The 21,417-nt window shown below is 38.3% G+C and overlaps 1 protein-coding gene across 1 annotated transcript in view; it reads left to right on the forward strand.

Annotated features, from left to right (window-relative positions):
- Window positions 1-222: 222 nt before the first annotated feature.
- LOC306768170 (LIM homeobox transcription factor 1-beta-like) overlaps window positions 223-21,417 on the forward strand; it is a gene marked incomplete at both ends in the record, with an annotated part of 48,099 nt that continues 26,904 nt past the window's right edge. The window contains 4 exons of the mRNA XM_079256401.1: window positions 223-228; window positions 321-408; window positions 503-721; window positions 1,589-1,769. Coding sequence (XP_079112527.1) covers window positions 223-228; window positions 321-408; window positions 503-721; window positions 1,589-1,769 — 494 coding nt within the window. The remainder of the gene's footprint in view (window positions 229-320; window positions 409-502; window positions 722-1,588; window positions 1,770-21,417) is intronic.

The following is a 21,417-nucleotide window of genomic DNA, read 5'->3' on the forward strand; positions in this document are numbered from 1 at the left end:
AAATAAAATCAAACAAAATAAATAAAATAAAATAAATAAGATTAAATAAAAAATTAAACAAAATATAATAAAAAGAAAATAAATAAGATTAAATAAAATAAATAAAATGAAATAAAAAAAAAAATAAAATAAAACAGGAGTGAATCTCCTTTTTAAAGGTAGAGTTGAAGCTGAAAAGACTTGGATCTCAGGCTGACATGTTGGACCTCCTACAGACCAAACATGGAGGTTTGGTTTCAGTGAAACTCCTCCTGGAATTAGACGGAGCCTTTTCTGCCTTAAATCCCCTCAGAGGCTTCAGTGTCTCTTCTTTCCCGCAGCCTGAGGACTCCGTGAAGGCAGCACCGTCCAAGACCAGCAGGTTCCTGAGCTTCTGTTCAGACCCGGACCCGGTCAAACCTGGATTCAGTCAGACCTGCACTACTGCGGACCAGATCTCAGTCAGACCCGGACCCAGTCAGACTAAGTCAGACCCGGACTCAGGATGCCACATCCTCTGTAGGACCGCCGGTTCCGTTGGACCTGTGGATCTACGGCGTCTGTCAGAAACAGTTTATGGAAGTGTCGCGCGCGGAGAGCCGCGTGTCGGGCAGCGATCACCTCCCTTCTTCTTCTTCTTCTTCTTCTTCTGCTGCTGCTGCTGAAAAGATGCTGAAGGACATAAAAATCGAGGATCGTCTCGAGACCGACAGCAGCTCGATGATGATGATGATGATGATGGGTGAGTTTCATCTGAGCGGAACCACCTGGTTCTGGAGAATTTGGTCCAAATTTAGTTTCTTTCACTATTTTCTAATTTCCACTCAATTAAGGCTTAGTAGAAGAAACCGCCTTTAAATGAAGTTAAATAAAGAAATAAAAGATAATCTGTTAATGATAAATCAATCAATAAAAAAAAACTACAACTTCTTTACTGCAGATTTATTTTAACATTTACCTTATTTGATTTGAACTTTTTATTTTATTTATTTTTATGTAAAGGAAAATCTGACCCGTTCCATGACGTCATTTCTTTTCACGTCATTTTAATAAAAAATAATAAAATGATAAACGAAAATAAATAATAATAAACTTAAAAAAGAAGAAGATGAGCTCAGCTCAGTTTATTCTGAGCAGTCGGAAGGAAGGAGAATTTGGACCAGATCATTTATTTATTTGTTTATTTGTTTATTGATTGATTGATTAAATGAGTTGTGTGTTAATTTGCCAGCAGCCTTTTTATTTTCTTTATCTGTAACACGGATAAAAATGAACTGATAAGTAAATCTTTCCTTGTCTCAGATTAATTTTATGCGCGCGCTCCTCGACGAAGAAACATAAACATAAAAAAGATAAAAATGTATGAATGACATGTGGTTTCAGGTTAAACTGCAGGAAGGAAGCACGTAGAGGCGCGTGCAGCTCCATTTTAAAACCTGGAGGTGTGTGCGCGCGTGTGTGTTTGTGTAATAATAATAACGGACTGTAACGCCCCCTTTAATTTAATTTAATTTAATTTAATTTAATTTAATTTAATTTAATTTAATTTAATTTAATTTAATTTAAGGTTAGTATTTGTAATATTTTCTCTCTGGCTGGGATGTCCCAGACTCTCCTCATCAGGCTGTGTGCGCGGGCTGCACGCGCATCATCTCAGACCGCTTCCTGATGCGGGTCAACGACGCGTCTTGGCACGAGCAGTGTCTGCGGTGCGCCGCGTGCCAGCAGCCGCTCACCGCCACCTGCTACGTGAAGGACACCAAAATGTTCTGCAGGAGCGACTACCAAAGGTAAGGGGAGGTCCGAGGAGCCTCCGAGGGCCCCGAGGGCCGTCAGGATTCACTAACATCAGCGCGTTGTTCGGGAAATGTGGAGAGAAAAGCATCAAAATAAAAACCCAAATATCTGTAATTTTAGCTGATATAACAACAACAACAATAATAATAATATTAATAATAATAATAATAAAACCCAATAAGTTTGTAAAAAAAAATCGGCTGAAGGACTCAAAGAAGAAAGTTTGTTTATTTATAATTGTTTAAACACACAATAACAGTTTCCAAATGGAAATATTTGGAGTATAAAGAAGAGATTATAACAGTTATAATGAATATTAATTAAAGTTTAAATAAATTAATAACATAAATTAAGCATTTATGTCATGTTAATAGTTTAAGCCTTCAGGATGATGGTTAGATGTGTTTAAATTCAGAGGAAATTTCATTTGTTCTTCTTAAAATACATTTTTATGTTCTGTTTTCCTAAAGTCTGCGGAGGAAACCGTTCAGGACTGTGTCAAAGTGTTGGTGAAAATGGTTTATTTGCTAATTTTCCACTTCGATGGACGTTAATGAGCCACAAGCTGATGCTCACTGAAGAATAAATATAAACAGGATTTAATAGAGTTTATAGAAAATTTGTGGTATATAAATATAATAGCATAGAATATTTACAAATAAAATAATTATGTATTAAATGACTTTAGAAAAAAATGATTGAGCAAAATAATTTGTGTTTTTTTTTAATAACTGATGCATCAGAGGAGAAAAACCTTTAGATTTGTGTCTGAATGTCTAAAAATCCTCATAAAAATATTAAACTGCTCACGAAAGAGTCCAATGGACCGGGTTGGTCCTGGTCCTGGTCCTGGTCATGGTTCTTGTCCTGGTCCTGGTCCTGGTCATGGCTCTGGTCCTGGTCCTGCATGTTGTCATTCCAGACAAACTGGCAGATATAACCGTCCACCTGATTGTCACATTGTCTCTCTGCGTCTGGCATCTCTGAAACGATCTTTGTCCTTTGCTAGCAACCAGTTACTAGCAGCCGGTAATCATCACCCAGTAACCAGCAACTAGTAACCAGCAATCAGTAATTAGTAACTAGTAACAAGCAACCAGCACACAGTAACAAGCAACTAGTAACTAGAAACCAGTAACTAGTAACCAGTAACGAACAACCAGCAACCAATAACCTGCATCTAGTAACCAGTAACAAGCAACCAGCACCTAGTAACAAGAAACTACTAACTAAAAACCAGTAACCAGTAACAAGCAATCATTAACTAGTAATCAGTAACTAGTAACCAGTAACCAATAACTAGTACGTAGTCACAAGCAACTAGTAACTAGGAACCAGTAATAAGTAACCAGTAACTATCAACCAGCACCTATCAGCCAGCAACTAATAACCAGTAACCAGTAATAAGTAACCAGTAACAACAACCAGTTCCTATCAACCAGCAACTAGTAACCAGCAACTAGTTACTAGTAACCAGTTATAAGTAACCAGTAACAAGCAACCAGCAACCAGGAATTAGTAACCAGTAACGAGCAGCCGGTAACTAGTAACCAGTAATGAGTAATCAGTAACTAGTAACCACTGGAATAAAGTGAAATACAAATAATTCTTTCATTCATTTTTCTTCATGGGGTAATGGGGAAGCTGGATTCTATCCCAGCAGTCACTGGGAGAGAGGCAGGTACACCAGGACAGGTCACTAGTCCATCACACAGAGAGACTAAAGTCAAATAATGAAAAGTTTAAAACAAATAAATAAATTAGAGAGATGAAAAAGAATAAAACAAAAGAACTTTGTTACAAAGTTGATCTTTCCACTGTAGCTCGAGACAAACCGGTCACTCTTCATTTTACTCTTGTTTTAAACCTGAAAGTTGTTTGTTGTTTATTCTTCTTCTCCAGACTAAAACAACCTGTTTTCAGGCATGAAATATGAAAGTCTGGTTCAGTTACAGTTAATCTGCTCGTCATCGCTCACATCATAACAACAGTTTCTATTTCTGTCTGTTAGCCTGAATTTGTTCATTTCTTCATGTACGTGTTACAGTTCCTGTTGGTTCCTATTCATCCTGTAAATGTTCATGCTGTCAGGCTCCAATCGCAGCCATCTTTATTAACTCTGGAAGCTCCAGGATCTTTTTCTCTTTCTCCTTTTTATTTAATTTCAGTGTAAATAGTATAAATGCATTCCCTGCAGTCAGCTGACTGGACATTTTTAGGGGCCCTCTGGAGCCCCCTGGACTCCATATGTAGATGCTGAACTATAGGGGGCCCGACATGGAGACTTGGGGAACTCCACATGCTTTGCTGCTCATTAATGACGTATAAACAGCTTAATCTCATCAGATAACATCACTTAACGAGTAAATAATCTCCTTTAACTCAGATCAGCTTCAGAAACCGCTGTCTTGAAAGTTTTCATTTTATTCTGGATTAAAGCGATCGAGGCTGATAGAAGGCGAGGAGCTGAACATCTTGGCGCCAGTCTGTATGGAGAAAATAAAATCTCTCTGACAATGGTCTTAAATGGACACTATTCACTCATGATATATTAAATTTACCACCCAGGCTAACATCAGTTATCAGCTGAGACTGGGTATCATGGCAGGAATACATCTTCAAGCCTCAAATATTAAGTTTGGTTCTGGAATCATCTCAATAATGTTATTTAGGTTTTTTTCATTATTCACATTGATTTGTCACTTCATTCTGGTTCTTTCAGGATGAAGGATGACTTTAAAACTTGACCTAAAATATAATGGTCAGAAAACTGTAAGTTTCTGTATCTGAAGTTATTATTTGACCCTAAAACAACATGAAAAGAAAAAAAACTAGAATCATGTGCATGTATGTACAGTTTATTACTTTGTTGTAGATCTGAATCATTCTAATGCAGAATGTGTCCACCAGGAGACAGAAGACAACTGGATTTAAAGATAATTTTTATTTATTTATTTATTTATTTTTACCATAAAGTGATGAAATAGGTCTCAGAAACAGAATAAATATTTTGTAATTTACAATAAAAACCTTTTCATGCATAGTGGCCCTATAGTGGCCAACTATTTAAAAGTATTTTTTTTCTTGCATATTCATGAATGAGGATAGTATTTTTGTATATAAACTACTTCAGTGGAAGTTAGTGAGTCATCCAATATGTTTCCACTCACTAGATGATAAATAAATATATGATATAATTGAACATAATGTAATTACACAAGTTTGTCTTTGCAATAAATAGGAAAAGAAAATGATACAGCTGAATTTTATACAAGATTTACATAATATCGTTATGATTATATATTATTTTATCTATATTTTATAGAATACATTAAATAAATTGTAAATCATGATAAATTCTATCACATTTAAAAGTCTTGTCTCGTCTCATCTCGTCTTCGTGCCGCTTATCCGGGGTCGGGTCGCGGGGGCAGCAGCCTAAGCAGGGAAGCCCATAACTTCCCTCTCCCCAGCCACATTTGCCAACTCTGCGGGGGGATCCCGAGGTGTTCCCAGGCCAGCCGAGAGATACAATCCCTCCAGTGTGTCCTGGGTCTTCCCCGGGGTCTCCTCCCAGAGGGACGTGCCTGGAACACCTCACCAGGGAGGTACAGGAGGCATCCTAACCAGATGCCCGAGCCACCTCAACTGGTTCCTCTCGATGCATAAATTTCTCTATCTGAAGTCATTATTTGACCCTAAAACAACATGAAAGGAAAGAAAACTAAAATAATTTGCGTGTATGTACAGTTTATTACTTTGCTGTATGTCTGAATCATTGTAATGCAGAATGTGTCCACCAGGAGACAGAAGACAACTGGGTTTAAAGCTCATTTTTATTTTTATTTTTAACCATAAAGTGATGAAATAGGTCTCAGAAACAGAAAAAATATTTTGTAATTTCATGATATTAACCCTTGTATGCATAGTGGCCCTATAGTGGCCACATCTTCCTGGCTCTCCAACATTTCCTACCCCAGCTGTACAGGGGGGTGGCCAGGTGAGGCGGTGCTTTAGGTGCGATGGCCTCATGAACCCCTGGAGTGTCCCAGTCTGTTGGATCCCCCATGTAAACACTGTTCCACACATCTGTGCAATCTCTGCTTTGTTTCTAAAATTCTTTTTAAAACATCGTTTCATGTCAGCGTTGAGCAGAAGAACCAGGTGGAAGTCGCCGAGTCAGGATTCAGGGTGCAGAAAGTGACCTGGTGAGCGCTACCGGTCGCCCCCTGGTGTCAGTGTAAGATCAGGAAAACCTGGATCTGTGGCGGTCGCAGGTTTTTCCTCAGACTGTTGGCTCTGCTGTTGTTTGAAGTGGAGGTCAGACGAGCTGCAGCATAAATCACTATGATTAGATAACGCGCAGACGGTGGGAGGACGAGAACCTGAAGCAGAGTCCGATGAGGAGACGAAACCCGAGCTGTAAACGTTTTGAAGGGAGCTTGTTATTCTTGGCCTCGGATTGGCCGTTGATCAGCTGTGGTATCCAAACAGAACTGGGCTTCAAGCAGCTTCTGCTGCGGTGACTTCTTACCCCCACTTCTCTGTTCTTTGCCTCCTCTCCCAGGAGGTGCAGAGCGTATGAAGTCCTGGACGGCCTGCTGGGTTTGGGGGGAATATTTACTCTCCGATCTTCAGCTTCAGGGGTCTCTCCGGTGATTAATGTTCCACACGCAAAGTCCTCTGGTTTCTAACTAAATAAACGCAGACAAATCCCACAGACCTCCTCTCGTAATGGTGGAAACTTCAGCAGGGAGAGAAACAAAAATCCCAGCAGAGGAAACGCAACGATTCAAAACATTAAAAATATGAGAAACCAAACTACAAACAGCAGCTGATGTCTGTTTATGCAGCTTTATAAACCAATTAATTCCATTAAAATGATCTTTTATTGGCAGATTGTCGATCTACATCCGTTTCTCTTAATATTCAGCTCTGTGTTTTTGTAAATTATAAAAGTTGTCTATATTTTCTTGAATTAAACTCTAAACTTTAAAAAAAATTACTTTGAGGAACATTTTCAGAAATTTTTAGATCCAGTTTGTCTCAGGTTGGTGAAGTTCTTTTGGACATATCAGTCAAAATATCAAAAATATCTTAATCAATACTAGTGTAATCAAACTAATATTGAAAACTCATGCTCCAGGCAGACCCAGAGGCATGGTGGAGAATATTTATGTAAATAAAACTGTTAAAAGTACAGTTTTAGTCATCAGTATCAATTTAATTGATTAATTTTCAGTTAAACTGATTGTCACTTTAAACTCAAAAAGTATAAATGATGCACTTTTATATAATTTATCATTTCTATCTCATTGTAATTTGCCATTTAAATTAATACATTTTAGTACTATCAAATCCAGTGTGAGTATATTTGACTGGATATACTCTACAGCATTAACTGTGTAAACCTTGTTTCTATGTACCTACAAACTGTCAAATATCTTTCCTGGCTTTACACTAATCAATCATCCAAAGTTTAAATGACAAAAACACAGAGAAGCAACAACATTTTATTGAGATTTAGCAGTTGGGGATGCATCCTAAAAGTATCAGCATTGGTATCAGCACCAGTATCAGCATTGGTGTCTATATTGGTATCAGTATCGGTATCAGCATTGATTCAAGCAACAGTATTGACATCTGTATCAGCATCAGTATCAGCGTTGATATCAGCATTATTATTGGCATTGGTATCAAAATCGGTATCGGCATCGATATCAGCATTGGTATCAGCATTGATATGAACATTATAATTGGCATTGGTATCAGCATAAGTATCAGCATCAGCATTGGTACCAGTATTGGTATCGGCGCCAATATCAGCATCGATGTCTCTATTAGTATCAGTATTGGTATCAACATTGCTATTAGCATCAGTATTGACATCTGTATCAGCATCAGTATCAGCGTTGATATCAGCATTATTATTGGCGTTGGTATCACAATTGGTATCGGCATCGATATCAGCATTGGTATCAGCATTGATATGAACATTATAATTGGCATTGGTATCAGCATCAGCATCGGTACCAGTATTGGTATTGGCGCCAATATCAGCATCGATGTCTCTATTGGTATCAGTATTGGTATCAGCATTGCTATAAGCATCAGTATTGACATCGGTATCAGCATTGATATGAGCATTGGTATTGGCATCGGTACTAAATCTCCAAAACTATGACATGGAGAGAGAAAAAAAGCAATATGAGGAGCGAAGTATAAGCATGCAGCAACCATTTAACTTCCATTTCCCGCACACAAAGCACCCCCAGAACACCCCCCCGAGGATTGAGTCAAGGACAGGAACCGGTAACTGAAACCTCTCTTACTCCCACCGCGACCCATTTGGCGATTGCCAGAGATTTACCTTATTATAAAATCCAGAACTTTGCAGGCATGTACTCGCTGTATAAAACAGCAGAGATGCTAATCTGTCAGTTAGCCTGCAGTGGAAAAGCTCCGTTGCAGCAGTTTGCTGTTACTCTTCACAGAAGTCTTCCCTAGTAGGTCATCCGTTGCTTTCACACGCATTTTCCAAGGGTTTTTTTTCTCCTATTTCATTATTTATTTCAGCTGATTTGTTAGGTTCATGTCCTCCCTCATATGATGATATTAGCTATTAGCGATAGCCTGGTACCAAATAGCATGGAGGACATGCTTGTAGCTTATCGGCATCATTAACACAACAGAATTATGTATCGTTCTGTACCTCACCACCTGATGGGACTCCAACTTGTGCAAGATGTTGACACATTTCTGACTCTCCGCAGCTTCGGTAGAGGTAATAATGTGCACGTCATGTATGTCATCTCGTCACCCAGTTTGGTCTTCATTAAACGTTCGGCTTGCTTACACTTCCTGTTTGATGGCGAACGACTGTCATTCGCCATGGTTACGTTTGCCATAGGAACTAAATATTTTTAATGTGACATCATGAAAGGATTTGACAAGTTATGAAGGAGTTTGAAGCATTTGGGGTTAACTCACAGTGTCAAAAAAAAAAAAAAAAAAGCATTTCCTGTTGGAAGAGGGCGGGGCTTAAATTGTCTGTTCAGGGCTGGATCTTAACTAATCTCTGTAAAGATCGTTTAAACCAGCAGGGGGGGGTGCGTTTTGGGGTGGGCTAGGGCACATTTCTTTGTGTTTCCTCATGTAAAAACTGGGACAGGTACCCTAATGTCCGACCCAACCTGTCCTACATTTTTGTTCCCAATCTAACCAATCCCACTTGATAGAGTGGAGCTTGAAACACAGCAATTTGTTGATTGGTTAAAAGAATATTTTAAATAAAGACAGCTCCCATGTGACAAAACAAATGTTCATCATGTAAGAAAACAAGAGAATAATCAATACTTGGACATAAACATCCTCAAACATGTTCGAGGACTGTACGGTCCTGATGTCCTCCATGTCCGTCCAGCTAGGAGACACCAAACAGTTTTCGTCAAAGTGTTAAGACCTGAAACATTGACAGGAACTTTTTAATTTTTCTGTTTTAAACAATGTGATTTACTTCAGCTTCAACATGAAAAGTAACCCGTGTTCTCCTCGAACAACCCTCCAGCCAGTCAGAGCCGATGCTCTCCTTCAGCTTCCTGTTGTTTTATGACACAACTCAGGTGTGTAGTCGACGCCGGTCCGCCCGCTCTCTTCCCACTGACCCCAGAACAGCTGGACATTCCTCCCTCACACTGAGACAAACTCTAAAACCTGAAAGAGACACAAATCACTGTTAATGGACCAGATGAGCCTGTGATTCCTGCTCGTCAGTCTGAGAGGATGATGATCAATCAGGCTGCGAACGTTCACGACACCTCATCCATCACGTTTAACGCCAACGTGTGTGTTTGATCTGATCTCAGCGCAGCTACACTGCAGAGGTAGGAAGCGTTGGGTCACAACCATACCTCCAAAACACTCCGAAGACACAAGAATAAAAGCTAACTCGTTATTAAGAAGCTCTGCATCTGATGTTTAACGAACTGCAGCTCTGAAAAGGTTGGGATGGGGTTAAAATGTGTCAATAAAATGTGTCGACTATTATGAGTCAGTGTTGATGAAAACCAGCAGACTGGGTTTGATCTGGTTTTAACCAATCAGGTGGGATAATGAGGAGGTTCAACCATCCAATCTCCACAGTTTTATTTATTCCATCTGCTTATTGTAAAACCAAATCCTTACAATTTAATTCTTTTATTACAAAAGAAAAAAAAAAAAATCTGAGCAAATTACCTCAAAATCAGAAGATATGAAATTTATGTTCACATGGGATTTGTTGGAAGAGGGGCGTAGTTTACCAAATTTATCAACGTGGGCACCTGCAATAAAGGAACTGTTTTCTGCCAAATTAAATTACCATCATATAAAAACAAAATGAACAGGGTTAAAACAGGTCTGGATTAAAAACCGAGCCCCAGTCCAGTCAGCTGATCCATATATATATATATTTATATATATATATATATATATATATATATATATATATATATATATATATATATTTGTGTGTGTGTGTTAGAATAGAATGAAAATAGAAAAGAAATAAAAAAGTAAACTATGAATTTCTGAAAAAAAAATTGTGAATCACAAAATTTAATCATATTAATCCTTTATACATAACTGAAGTCAGAAAACAGTACTAATGAATAGAAATGAGGTGAATTAAAATTTTGTGAAATAAGACACTGCTTTTGAATTGAGTTGGAAAAACAAAGAAACTGAGGCAGTCATTTGGAGCAGTTTGCTGATTAGCAGTGGATCAGAACACCTGACGACAGGTGCAGAAGTTCCAGGAAACACCTGACTGCAGCGAACGCCTTAAAGGCTCTACGAATAAATATCAGTTTACAAATGACATTAACTAATATTAGTTTATCGTATTTTTTGCTTGTTTTCTTTTTACAAATGTTTCTTATAAACAACTCAAAAGCAACTTCATAATTTGACTACATTTTTATTTATTATTACTTTTGTCATTTTCATCGTATTTCAGCTGCTTTTTGCTTTTTAATGGGGAGGTTTGAATAAATCTGAGGATAACTGTATAAATTATATATATGTATAAATTATTTCATGCTTTTGTTTATGTAATGAATTAATATATTTATTTAATGTGCATTTTTGCCTTGATATTATTAAACATCACAGGGATACATTAGGGATTAATGTTACTTTTACTAAAATACTACTTAAATTGTTTTTATGTTATTTTAATATTAACCAAGTGTGTCTCACAGGCCCGATCAGACCCCCTGGAGGGCTGTTTTTTTTAATCCCCTTCAGGCCATATATTTGACACCTGTGGGTTAATTTATGGGATAATATTTCTCATCTACAAGTTTCCTATAATGTAGAAAGTTTAAATAAATAGTTGAAAGGTAATTTCAGATCTTTTATTCCATGTATTCATGCATTCATACAATCATTGCTGTTTTTGTGACGTAAACTATCCTCAGTATTTGTTTTTAAACACTGCATTCATCTTTTCCCACATAGTTTTATGTGTATAAATCCGCCTGTTTGGGCTTTTTTTTTTGCTTCTCCTTGCACTAAAAACCTCCCATCTGGTGTTTCTTTCTTTCTTTAGTTTTACAGGAGCTGTTTTTAACTTGATGTCTGGCCTGAAAGCTTCTCTGACTCCTTCCTGAAATCTGAATTTAGTGTCACAAAGGGCAACGTGCATGAACACGCCTGAACACTAGATTGACATCTAAAGCGATCATTAATGAGGCGTGTGCGTGTTTACGTGATTTGGTTCTGATTTGCAGCCATGTTTTTACTGCTCTTTGTTTTCCTGCTGAACGTTCCCTCCTCCCCCCTCGTACCCCCACATCCACGTTGGAAAGCTGCAGCTCAGACTGTCCCTGAACCAAAGGCGTTTCTGGACTCGTAACGGGCCCTGGATCAAAGGGGGGAACCGTCGAAACTGAGCCAAACGGTTGAGCCAACGGGGGGGAAGAGGTGGACGTGGGGCCACAGGCTACTTTACAATGTGGGTCATAAGTGGATGATTTATGGAGCATTCAGGGAGGGACGGCACGTCGGAAGAGTTAGTAGAATTATTTTTATTACCATTGACGAGTCAGAGAGAAAATCAAAACCAGACTCTTCTGTTTCATCAGTTTTCACCGCATTTCATTTCACAGACTTAAGTCTCATTTTATTCAGAATTGTCATTGTTGTTTATACAAAAACACAATGTAAAGAATTAATGTAAACATATAAAAACATAATAAACACAAACATATAATCAGACATGTTTGACAGAAACTTGCAGCTTTTAAATCCACTGATTGGAAAAGATGATAAAAAATACAAATATGAGATAGTGAGATGGTTTTACATGTTACATGATTTAAGACAGGCTCATGGAAATTAGAAACATGCTGCAAATAATCAATAAGCCAATCAGACTTTGGTTTTAAAGCACATAACAGTGTTTTAACCAAATGCAAACAAAAACCAAACAAAACAATAAAAATCAAGAAATAAAACAGCCTATTTCACCACTTATTGATGTAATTAGAGGATTATATTTCCAATCCAAGGGAAAAAATTATTATTTTTTTTATCTGAAGTCATTATTTGGCTCTTTAACAAAATAAGAAAATAAATAAATAACAATAACAACCAAAAAAAAACAACAATAACAATAATAATAATACAAATATATTAGTTATATTTAAATTACAGTGCAAAATGTCTAAATTATTGTATTATTATCATATCCAACAGAGAACAGGTACCACATCAGGTAAAACTGGGTTTTTGAAAAATGTTTTTTCCATAAAATGATGAGATTTCAGAAAATGCATACATATGATAAGTCAAGTTATGTCTCATATGTGATACATACAGCTTAAAAGGTTAAAAACAAGCAAATTTCAAACAATATGAATTGCAATGCATACAGAGATTCCTTCTGATTCCGAATCATTTTATTTTATTCTACACTGTAAATAGTGGGATTATCAGAGTCTGAGGAACATTTTTCTTAAATAGTTCAACAATCTTGGTGAAGCTTTGTCCATCTCTCCATCTGAGAGACTGCCTGAAAGGCTCCTTGTAGCCGTTACTTTTCCAGCCTTTTGTTGTTCCTGCTCCAAACTTCTTGCTGCCATCAGATTCATAATCACCTCATATATACCATCAAATGATAAAATATCTTAGTTTCAATATCTGATATGATGGAAATGTTCTAAAGCTAATTAAATATGAGTTGATTAGTTTTTGTTTTATTGACATTTTACACAGCGTCCCAGCCCCTTACAAGCTGAAAAAAACCCCAAAACAAATTCCACCCAATGTGTCGTGTAGTAAAAAGATTCATTTAGAAAGTGAAACTAAAAAAAAAGTCTTTGAAATTTGTGTAAGGGAACATATCAAGCAGGTAAAACCTGCAGTACTAATAATTCATATACTTCAAAAGGATATTTTTGGATTAGGTCAGAAATATAATGACATCAAGGGTATGTAAGTTTGATTCTAACATTGGTAGGGCTTTAAAAGTTGAGGTGTAAGATGTGTTTACTCTTGGTAGCCAGCACCGGAAGCACTTTCAACAGTAGCTAACAAACTTCTTTAGGCTAGCACTGGAAGCCTGGTAACAGTGGCTAACGCTATCAGCTTTTCTAAGTTAGCACCAGGAGCGCTTGCAACTGTGGCTAACAACACAAGCTTTTCTAAGCTAGCACCAGGAGCCCTTGCAACAGTAGCTAACGCCACTGGCTTTTCTAAGCTAGCACCAGGAGTGCTTGCAACAGTGGCTAACACCACATACTTCTTTAAGCTAGCACTGGGAGCCTTAACAGTAGCTAACACTACAAGCTTTTCAACGCTAGCACCAGGAGCGTTTGCAACTCTGGCTAATAACCAAGCTTTTCTACGCTAGCACTAGGAGCGTTTGCAACTGTGGATAACACCACAAGCTTTTCTAAGCTAGCACCAGGAGCGTTTGCAACAGTAGCTAACACCACAAGCTTCTTTATGTTAGCACAGGGAATGCTTGTAACAGAATGAGTGACAACAAAAAAGCGGAACCAATTATCTGAAATATGTTATGAAGTGTTATGTTACAGCAGCAACAGCTCTGTTCCCTTAGCTATTTGTGGGACGGAGAATGGGAGGGACAAATCAATGGGCGGGATGCATCCCCACCGTCCCCACTGTCCCTACCGCCCTTACTGTCCCACACCTTATCCACCGTCCCCACTAGTCCCACCATCCCCACTTTTTTTTTTTTTTTTTTTTAGCGTCCCCACTTTTCCTACCTTCCTCACCATTCTTACCAGTCCCTAAAGTCCCCACGGTCCCTACTGTCTCCACCTTCCTCACCATCAATCCCTCCATCCCCATCATCCCTACCGCCCCTACCACTCCCACTAACCCTAACGGTCCCATCATCCCCACTATCCCTTTTTTCCTACTGCCCCCAGCATGCCCTCTTGTCCCACTGTCCCCACCAAGCAGCAACCTTCAGCGGGTAAAAGTGAAGCCTGTGCAGAAGTGCATAAAACTGCAGTTCCCCCTTCATCCACTAGGGGCTGCATAACAGAGCGAATCCCCATAGACTCCCATGTTAAAAAGACCAACTTCACAGCAGAAATAAACATGTTTACAGCCTGGTTCAAAATTCCATTTTCAGTTTAATAGGTCACATTTACCTTCGTGACAACTGTGGGAGTGATTTCTTTTCCAACTTGCCCATTTAAAAGTAATTTAATCTCGAACTTCGGCATATTTAGGGGTGTGTCCTTTTGATTGACAGGTAGCCGATCTCTCAACGCAGAACAACCGCGGTTTTTAGGCAGTTAACAACGTGACTTAGCTTTAGCCTGCTCACCTCCGTTAGCTGGTTATCACCTGTTATCTCCAGGTTAGCTCGGTTAGTTCTTAGCTACAAGAAACTGTTCGCTCGATGTCAATCATCCACCATGACTCTCACAGCCCCCCTCTCAGCTCCACCTCTTTGCCCATATTTGTATTTTCCGGGCGAGACAACACGCATGCCCCTGCCAAGATGGCGATGGTGGGAACCGCCCACCGAACTTCAATTCAGCTCTTCAGAAACCTATGGGTGACGTCACAGATGCTCTGCCCATCTTTTTATATATATAGTCTATGGCCCCCACCTACTTTTATGCCGTTAGATGTGATAAATTTGATTTGATTTGATAATTGCACGTGAAATACAACTGGCGAGTTGAGATTAGTCTAGCTTTTCCAGGGACTGAAGATGAAAATCTGGTACATTTACAGAAATGTTCGTTAATCCCTCCCTCTAAAAAAGAACCAATAAATTAAAATCAGATTGAAAGTAAAACAAATAAAAACATTTAACCATTTACAACCCCAACTTGTAAAAATGTGGCCAAATAAGGAAACTAAAGTCAACTCTGTTTGTTTAGACTTTTCATTCAGACTTTGTCATTTTTATTCATAAATCTGAGATTAAACACCGGGTTTATTTCAGCGTTGGACTGCTGGTGTTTGGGAGTTATTGAATCTCCTCTGTGGACAGTAACGATGTTGTCTGATGGTTCTTACAGCAGTGACACAGTGTCCTTGTTGGGATAATATTATTATTTTGGACTTGGACGATCAGAGGAGGTAAGAACATTAAGCCCGGAGTGTTATTGCAGCTCCAGCACAGTGGGGTTGAAACATCTCTCTTCTAACACTCACATCCATCAACCACAGAGCCGTTTCAGTCTGTGTAGGCAGACAAATAAAAAGTAAACGTCTGCTGCGTCACAGTAGATCCAGACTTTTCCTTTCTGAAGTATTGGACCCATTAGGGTGACGATTACTTCATCATATGTGTGTCTGCTCACAGAAACTGTTATTGTGGCTTGTGGCGGGCTGTATTCAGATTGCTAAACGAAGCCGGAGAGGAGGATTGTGTTGTTTAGCCTGGACGGTTCTCATGTTTGAAGACAGCAGCTCTGACTGATACATGTCAGCCAATCTGTAGTTGGCTGCACGCGCCTCCCTCTGCTTTCTCCTGTTTCATCGTCCCCTCCGGGGAATTTTTCTGGTGTTTATCAGGCTGAGGCAACGCAGCACTTCCAGGTCTGATCCAAAAGCGACCCGATCCAAGCTGTTTCATGTTATTGACTTCCTGTTTAACACAGCTCAAGCTACACACACGCCTTTTGTTTTTCTTTTTAAATTGTCATTAAGAGACGTCTGTAATCTCAGAGTCAACAAACATCATGAATCTGTTTGTTCTATGAGATGAAAAATGTTTTATTAATCCAAAGGGAAACTTTAAAGGTTTTATGTTTACTTTTTGTAATTAAAAGTCATTAATAGTTACAACAGCTCTAAAACAGTAATTTCCAAACCTCATCAGGTCATATCTTATTTGCAGTAGAAGAGAAGCAACATGTCAGATGATGAAACCGAGACATTTCATACTGACTGTGAGTCTGATGCAGCAACACGTCTGTAAAAAGTAGTTCCAGGATGATGTTTAGCATCGTTAGCATCTCCTCTTCTTCTAACATCTGTCTGGAAACATCTGGAAGGTGAGGAGACCAGCTGGAGTTTTTCCCGTTCTGGTCTGATGCAGGATTCCAGCTGCTCTCCATGATGCTCCAGATGTTCTGTACTGGTTAAAACATCTGGACTGCAGCAGACCAGTTCTCCTGTTCCACCATCAGGATGTGGTCCAGCATGGTGGAACCTGCAAGGTCTTCCCTGAAAGAGACGTTGTCTGGATGGGAGCAGATGTTTCAGCATTGATGGAGCTTCCCAGATGTGGAAGCTGCCCACGCCATCGGCACTAATGCGACCCCATCCCATCAGAGATGCAGGCTGATAACAAGCTGGATGCTCCCTCTCCTCTTTAGTCTGCAGGACACGCCGTCCATGCTGTCCACAAACTATTCCACATCTTCATCCAGGTTTCCACTCAGAACATTTTAGATGAGCTTTGGTCCAGAGAAGACGGCGTGTTTCTGGATCCTCTTCACATATGGCTTCTTCTTTGCATGATGGATCATCTCTGCTTTGGATCCAGACGATCACCAGCATCCAGCTTTGTCCCCAGCACACAGAGATTCTTCCTGATTCTCCTGATGGTATTTATACACTGTCCATGGAGAGACCTTCAAATTCTTCACACTTTTACATTGAAGAACATTTTTCTTTATTTCTTTACTTCTTTATTTATTTAACTTTTTTTTTTTTGGACCCAGTTTGTCTCAGATTGGAGAAAGTCTGTCAATGTTCTGAGAGACTCTGCCTCTCTGAAATGCTCCTTTTGATGAACAGTCGTCTTACTGATCTGCGGCATATTAACCTGACTAGTTGTGAAATGTTCTTCCACTTGTTTCTGATTTGTACCAAATGTTTTTCCAGACTTTCATTGCTCCTTTTCCAGCTTTTTGAGATTTTGAGTCCTTTGTAATGCAGGATTCTCACTATTTTTCAATGTGTTTTCATGTTTCACATATTAGAGAATAAATTCAATAGATATTAAAGTAAGCTGCAGCTAAATTATGTCATAACAACTAAAATGATAAAAAAATTAAAGGCAAATATTAAAGCAGTAACACAAAATTAAGGTAGAACCAGCTAAGATTAACTGACTTGCTGCTTTTAAAGGATCTCCGTAGATCCGTAAAGAAAAATTTTGCCAGATGAGGCAATTCCTGGTCCAGAAAGTAAAAGTCCAGTCCGGCAGCTGTTCCGACCAGTCACCAAACGAGCTGAATTTAATGAGCAGAGTTTATTTACCAGGTAAATGAGCCTGTTAGTGAAAACACCTGTTCTAAATGTACAGGTAGATCCAAAAACATGCCAGGACTTTTACTTTATGGACCAGGAATTGTCCCCTCTATATTTATGATTATTTCTTGTTAAACTCTGATAAGACTGATGAATCGTTGCCTTCAACAGGTTCATTCACAAATCCTGCTTGTTAGACTGATTCTCTAACTGTCACTCATTCATTCACTCATTCTTACGATCACTGTTGCAGCCCTTTACATCAACAAAAGGAGAAGAGAGTTTCTGACGGGTGCAGCATTTCATTGCTCACATCTGAGGATGCTGGGACTTTCCGGACACCGCCAGCATTGCATCACAAGCACCATGAAAACTATAAAGCAAAATAAAACAAGGGAAAATACATTTGCTTATTGTTTGTAAATTAAAATAATAAACAAAACTGAAATATGAAATATAGTTCCTGACACAGAAAATGAAATGTATGAACTTCATTTCAGTATTGCAAGTAAAATCATAAATCAGTAATCTGGTGCCTTCATGTGCAACATCCAAACTTACACGAAATATTTCAGGAAAATTATACTAACAGACTTAAAACTTCTATACACAATGTACATTACATAAACATTAACAGCATACCTCGCTCCGCTTGCCAAGGGGCACAATTTCCGACTCATAGCCGTTTGCTTTAGCTCACCTTCACACGAGGTGCTGCTAACGTCTTTAGCACGTACACACGTCGGATATAATGTAAGGTAGACAGTTTTGAAACAAATGAAAACAACAGCAGATTAAGGAACGACTTAATTTAACCTTATAGTTTCAACATGCATGTACGATCAGACTGTAACAATTTCACTACGGTCACTTTACTCATTCCTATGATCACTTTACTCATTCCTATGATCACTTTACTCATTCCTATGATCACTTCACTCATTCCTATGATCACTTTACTCATTCCTATGATCACTTTACTCATTCCTATGATCACTTTACTCATTCCTATGATCACTTCACTCATTCCTAAGATCACTTTACTCATTCCTATGATCACTTTACTCATTCCTACGATCACTTCACTCATTCCTACGATCACTTTACTCATTCCTATGATCACTTTACTCATTCCTACGATCACTTTACTCATTCCTATGATCACTTCACTCATTCCTAAGATCACTTTACTCATTCCTATGATCACTTTACTCATTCCTACGATCACTTCACTCATTCCTATGATCACTTTACTCATTCCTATGATCACTTTACTCATTCCTATGATCACTTTACTCATTCCTATGATCACTTCACTCATTCCTATGATCACTTCACTCATTCCTAAGATCACTTTACTCATTCCTATGATCACTTTACTCATTCCTAAGATCACTTTACTCATTCCTATGATCACTTTACTCATTACTACGATCACTTTACTCATTCCTATGATCACTTTACTCATTCCTATGATCACTTTACTCATTCCTATGATCACTTTACTCATTCCTATGATCACCTTACTCATTCCTATCACTTTACTCATTCCTATGATCACTTTACTCATTCCTATGATCACCTTACTCATTCCTATCACTTTACTCATTCCTATGATCACTTTACTCATTCCTACGATCACTTTACTCATTCCTATGATCACTTTACTCATTCCTATGATCACTTTACTCATTCCTACGATCACTTTACTCACTCCTAAGATCACTTTACTCATTCCTATGATCACTTTACTCATTACTACGATCACTTTACTCATTCCTATGATCACTTTACTCATTCCTATGATCACTTTACTCATTCCTATGATCACCTTACTCATTCCTATCACTTTACTCATTCCTATGATCACTTTACTCATTCCTATGATCACCTTACTCATTCCTATCACTTTACTCATTCCTATGATCACTTTACTCATTCCTACGATCACTTTACTCATTCCTATGATCACTTTACTCATTCCTATGATCACTTTACTCATTCCTACGATCACTTTACTCATTCCTATGATCACTTTACTCATTCCTATGATCACCTTACTCATTCCTATCACTTTACTCATTCCTATGATCACTTTACTCATTCCTATGATCACTTTACTCATTCCTATGATCACTTTACTCATTCCTACGATCACTTTACTCATTCCTATGATCACTTTACTCATTCTTATGATCACTTTACTCATTCCTATGATCACTTTACTCATTCCTATCACTTTACTCATTCCTATGATCACTTTACTCATTCCTATCACTTTACTCATTCCTATGATCACTTTACTCATTCCTACGATCACTTTACTCATTCCTATGATCACTTTACTCATTCCTATCACTTTACTCATTCCTATGATCACTTTACTCATTCCTATCACTTTACTCATTCCTATCACTTTACTCATTCCTATGATCACTTTACTCATTCCTACGATCACTTTACTCATTCCTATGATCACTTTACTCATTCCTATGATCACCTTACTCATTCCTATCACTTTACTCATTCCTATGATCACTTTACTCATTCCTACGATCACTTTACTCATTCCTATGATCACTTTACTCATTCCTATGATCACTTTACTCATTCCTACGATCACTTTACTCATTCCTATGATCACTTTACTCATTCCTATGATCACTTTACTCATTCCTACGATCACTTTACTCATTCCTATGATCACTTTACTCATTCCTACGATCACTTTACTCATTCCTACGATCACTTTACTCATTCCTACGATCACTTTACTCATTCCTATGATCACTTTACTCATTCCTATGATCACTTTACTCATTCCTACGATCACTTTACTCATTCCTACGATCACTTTACTCATTCCTATGATCACTTTACTCATTCCTACGATCACTTTACTCATTCCTACGATCACTTTACTCATTCCTATGATCACTTTACTCATTCCTACGATCACTTTACTCATTCCTACGATCACTTTACTCATTCCTATGATCACTTTACTCATTCCTATGATCACTTTACTCATTCCTACGATCACTTTACTCATTCCTACGATCACTTTACTCATTCCTATGATCACTTTACTCATTCCTACGATCACTTTACTCATTCCTATGATCACTTTACTCATTCCTATGATCACTTTACTCATTCCTACGATCACTTTACTCATTCCTATGATCACTTTACTCATTCCTATGATCACTTTACTCATTCCTACGATCACTTTACTCATTCCTACGATCACTTTACTCATTCCTATGATCACTTTACTCATTCCTACGATCACTTTACTCATTCTTCGATAATTTATACTACTATTTTCAGTTTTTTATATAATTGTTTTTTTAGGAGGAGATATCATCTACATATTTCACTGTGTTCACGGTGATTTTACTCAGACACAGTAACACATGTCTGGATTCTGCTACGTCTTTATTAATCTGACACGTCTCAGTTTTCTGCAGGGACGAAGACTAAACAACAACCCTTGGAGTTGTGAAGATGTTCGTCATTTATTTTGGTGATGTGTCTCACACAGGAGTCAGACAAAAAAAGAGACATTGTCATGAACAGGTCTAACGAGTGCGACCATTAATGGGGAAGTTTTAGATCATGTAAAACTGGTAGAGTATTTTCTGAAGTTGTAGTGCTGTTAGAACCAGAACTCTTAATTCTTTTCAGAGGCAGCCGAACCTCCTGGCTGTTCCACACACCACTCTCACCTCCACCTTATCCTCATTTATTATCCAGCCACAGTGTGGTGATCTCATCTCAGACACTGGAGACTTTTTCCACTTAAGTCTTTAAATATTTGCAGAAGTAATCTGACCCCGTGAAGGTTAGATGTTTGACTGATGTGCTGAACACACCTCGTACCTGTAAGAGAAAACACTGATG

Source organism: Telmatherina bonti, assembly GCF_933228915.1.
Source record: "Telmatherina bonti genome assembly, chromosome: 17".
Classification (NCBI taxonomy): domain Eukaryota; kingdom Metazoa; phylum Chordata; class Actinopteri; order Atheriniformes; family Telmatherinidae; genus Telmatherina; species Telmatherina bonti.